The sequence below is a fragment of the Capricornis sumatraensis genome, chromosome 1, assembly GCF_032405125.1.
Source record: "Capricornis sumatraensis isolate serow.1 chromosome 1, serow.2, whole genome shotgun sequence".
Classification (NCBI taxonomy): domain Eukaryota; kingdom Metazoa; phylum Chordata; class Mammalia; order Artiodactyla; family Bovidae; genus Capricornis; species Capricornis sumatraensis.
This window is the reverse complement of record NC_091069.1, coordinates 97,248,929-97,252,019: the sequence shown is the minus strand read 5'-3', so window position 1 is coordinate 97,252,019 and position 3,091 is coordinate 97,248,929. Positions and strand designations below refer to the sequence as shown.

General features: G+C 68.8%; 1 protein-coding gene across 1 annotated transcript; it reads left to right on the top strand.

Annotated features, from left to right (window-relative positions):
• Nucleotides 1–801: 801 nt before the first annotated feature.
• Nucleotides 802–2,301, top strand: POU3F3 (POU class 3 homeobox 3). Its single transcript, XM_068981804.1, has one exon. It carries the CDS (start codon nt 802–804, stop codon nt 2,299–2,301), a length of 1,500 nt encoding a protein of 499 aa, XP_068837905.1.
• Nucleotides 2,302–3,091: the final 790 nt, after the last annotated feature.

The following is a 3,091-nucleotide window of genomic DNA, read 5'->3' as shown; positions in this document are numbered from 1 at the left end:
TGACTGTCGTGAGGAGAATGAAAGAGGACTCTTGTTTCAGAGGCAACCGAGAGCTCCGGCAATAGCAACTTCAGAGCAATGCACCAGCGCGCGAAGTTTTCCTAGGACAGAGCAAAGTCGAGCCGAGAGGACCGGAGGGGGAGAGCGGGAGCCCGCGTCTCCGCTCGGCACGCGAGCGGCCAGCACCACCACGCCTTCAAGGACAAAAAAAGTTTTCCTCCTCTAAGGGGAGACGAGCGAAGGGCGTTCCCGGAGAGCTGGCGAGGAGCGGCCGGTCGTCCGCGCTGTGGTCCAGCAGAAAGGAGCGGCTTCTTTTCTTTGTTGCCTCCCGTGAAGTCGCCACTTAGCAGGTGGACCGGGCCCGGCGCCCCGGGCAGAGTCCGCGCTCGCCCGAGGACCGGAGGAGGAGGAGCGCCGGCCGGTGCGCCCGGCCCGAAGAGCCCCGGCGCAGGCCCGCGCCCCTCCCGGAGAGCCCCGCTGGAGCGAGCCGCTCGCGCCGGGGCCGGGGGGCGGCCACGACCCCCCCCGAGGGGGGCGGCCACGGAGTGCGCCCCGCCGAGAAGCGAGCCCCCCTCCCCGGAGCGCGGCTCCTGCGGCGGCGACCGCTGACCAAGGCCGGCCAGCGACCCCCGCGCCCTGCCCAGCGGCCTTGCAGCTGCACCCGGCGGCCGCGGCGGCGGCGGCGGCGGCGGCGGCGGGGCCGGCGGGGGCCCGGGGCGGGGGCGGGGGCGGAGCGGGGGGAGGCGGGGGGGCGCGGCGGCGGCGGCGGTGGCGGCGGTGGGGTGGCGGGAGCGGAGCGGCATGGCCACGGCGGCTTCTAACCCCTACCTGCCGGGGAACAGCTTGCTAGCGGCCGGCTCCATCGTCCACTCGGACGCGGCGGGGGCCGGCGGCGGCGGGGGCGGCGGGGCAGGGGGCGGGGGCGGCGGGGCTGGGGGCGGCGGGGGCGGCATGCAACCGGGCAGCGCGGCTGTGACCTCGGGCGCCTACCGAGGGGACCCGGCCTCCGTCAAGATGGTGCAGAGCGACTTCATGCAGGGGGCCATGGCCGCCAGCAACGGCGGCCATATGCTGAGCCACGCGCACCAGTGGGTCACCGCGCTGCCCCACGCCGCCGCTGCCGCCGCCGCCGCCGCCGCCGCCGCCGTGGAGGCCAGCTCGCCGTGGTCTGGCAGCGCCGTGGGCATGGCCGGCAGCCCCCAGCAGCCGCCGCCGCCGCCGCCGCAGGGCCCCGACGTGAAGGGCGGCACGGGGCGCGAGGACCTGCACGCGGGCACCGCCCTGCACCACCGCGGGCCGCCGCACCTCGGGCCGCCGCCGCCGCCGCCGCACCAGGGCCACCCCGGGGGCTGGGGGGCCGCCGCCGCCGCCGCCGCTGCCGCCGCCGCCGCCGCCGCCGCCGCGCATCTCCCGTCCATGGCCGGCGGCCAGCAGCCGCCGCCGCAGAGTCTGCTCTACTCGCAGCCCGGGGGCTTCACGGTGAACGGCATGCTGAGCGCGCCCCCGGGCCCCGGGGGCGGCGGCGGCGCGGGCGGCGCGGGGGGCGGCGGCGCGCAGAGCCTGGTGCACCCGGGGCTGGTGCGCGGGGACACGCCCGAGTTGGCCGAGCACCATCACCACCACCACCACCACGCGCACCCGCACCCGCCGCACCCGCACCACGCGCAGGGGCCCCCCCACCACGGCGGCGGCGGCGGCGCGGGGCCCGGACTCAACAGCCACGACCCGCACTCGGACGAGGACACGCCGACGTCCGACGACCTGGAGCAGTTCGCCAAGCAGTTCAAGCAGCGGCGCATCAAGCTGGGCTTCACGCAGGCCGACGTGGGGCTGGCACTGGGCACCCTGTACGGCAACGTGTTCTCGCAGACTACCATCTGCCGCTTCGAGGCCCTGCAGCTGAGCTTCAAGAACATGTGCAAGCTCAAACCGTTGCTCAACAAGTGGCTGGAGGAGGCGGACTCGAGCACCGGCAGCCCCACGAGCATCGACAAGATCGCGGCACAGGGCCGCAAGCGCAAGAAGCGGACCTCCATCGAGGTGAGCGTCAAGGGCGCGCTGGAGAGCCACTTCCTCAAGTGCCCCAAGCCCTCCGCGCAGGAGATCACAAACCTGGCGGACAGCCTGCAGCTCGAGAAGGAGGTGGTGCGGGTGTGGTTCTGCAACCGGAGGCAGAAGGAGAAGCGCATGACGCCGCCCGGGATCCAGCAGCAGACGCCCGACGACGTGTACTCGCAGGTGGGCCCGGTGAGCGCCGACACGCCGCCGCCGCACCACGGGCTGCAGACAAGCGTGCAGTGAAGGCCCGGGCGCCGCGCTGTCACCCCGCCGCCCCCGCTGCGCCGGGCCGGGCCGGGCCGGGCCGCCCTCCCCTCCGCCCAAAGACAGGCCTGCCCGCCCTCGGGGGAACGGAGAGGGGCGCACCGAGGAGATGCTGTTTGAAGTCCAAGGAAGGAGGGGCGAAGCAAGCAAACAAAGCCTACAAATGCCCTGACAGTTTTACATACACGTAGATGACAAAACCGAGAGAAAAAGGGGCGATCCTGAGGTCTCTTTCTACTGTGGTGGTGTTTCGTTTTCTTGGTTTTCTTTTTAAAGAAGGGTGGAGATGCCAAGCGCACCAAAACTGCACTCGCGAGGTTTTTCCCACCCTGAGAAGTTCTACACGGCGACGGTGGATAGCACTTAGCACCTGCTTCGTCCTCTCCTCTTAAAAAAAAAAAAAACAAAATTCTTTTTTTTTTTTTTAAAGCACCCCCTTCCCTTCCACCCCCTCTCTCCAAAGGGCCCCCTCCAGGCTGGAGAGATCCACCGTAACTTTGTTTCCTGAGAGCGACCTGAAGGCCTGCTGGGGCACCGGGTTTAATCAGGGGTGACTCTGTGCTCCCGACCCCGTGATTCTTGTCCATATTAAAGTCATTTGGGGACAAACAAATTGACTATGAAATGGGAAGGCGAAAAAAACAGAACACTCTCCAGAAAACAAGAAATATATATATATATATATATACACACACACACATGTATTCACAGCTTCTGAAATTAACAAACTGATAGTAAAGCCAAAAGAAAAACAATACCTATCGTCAAA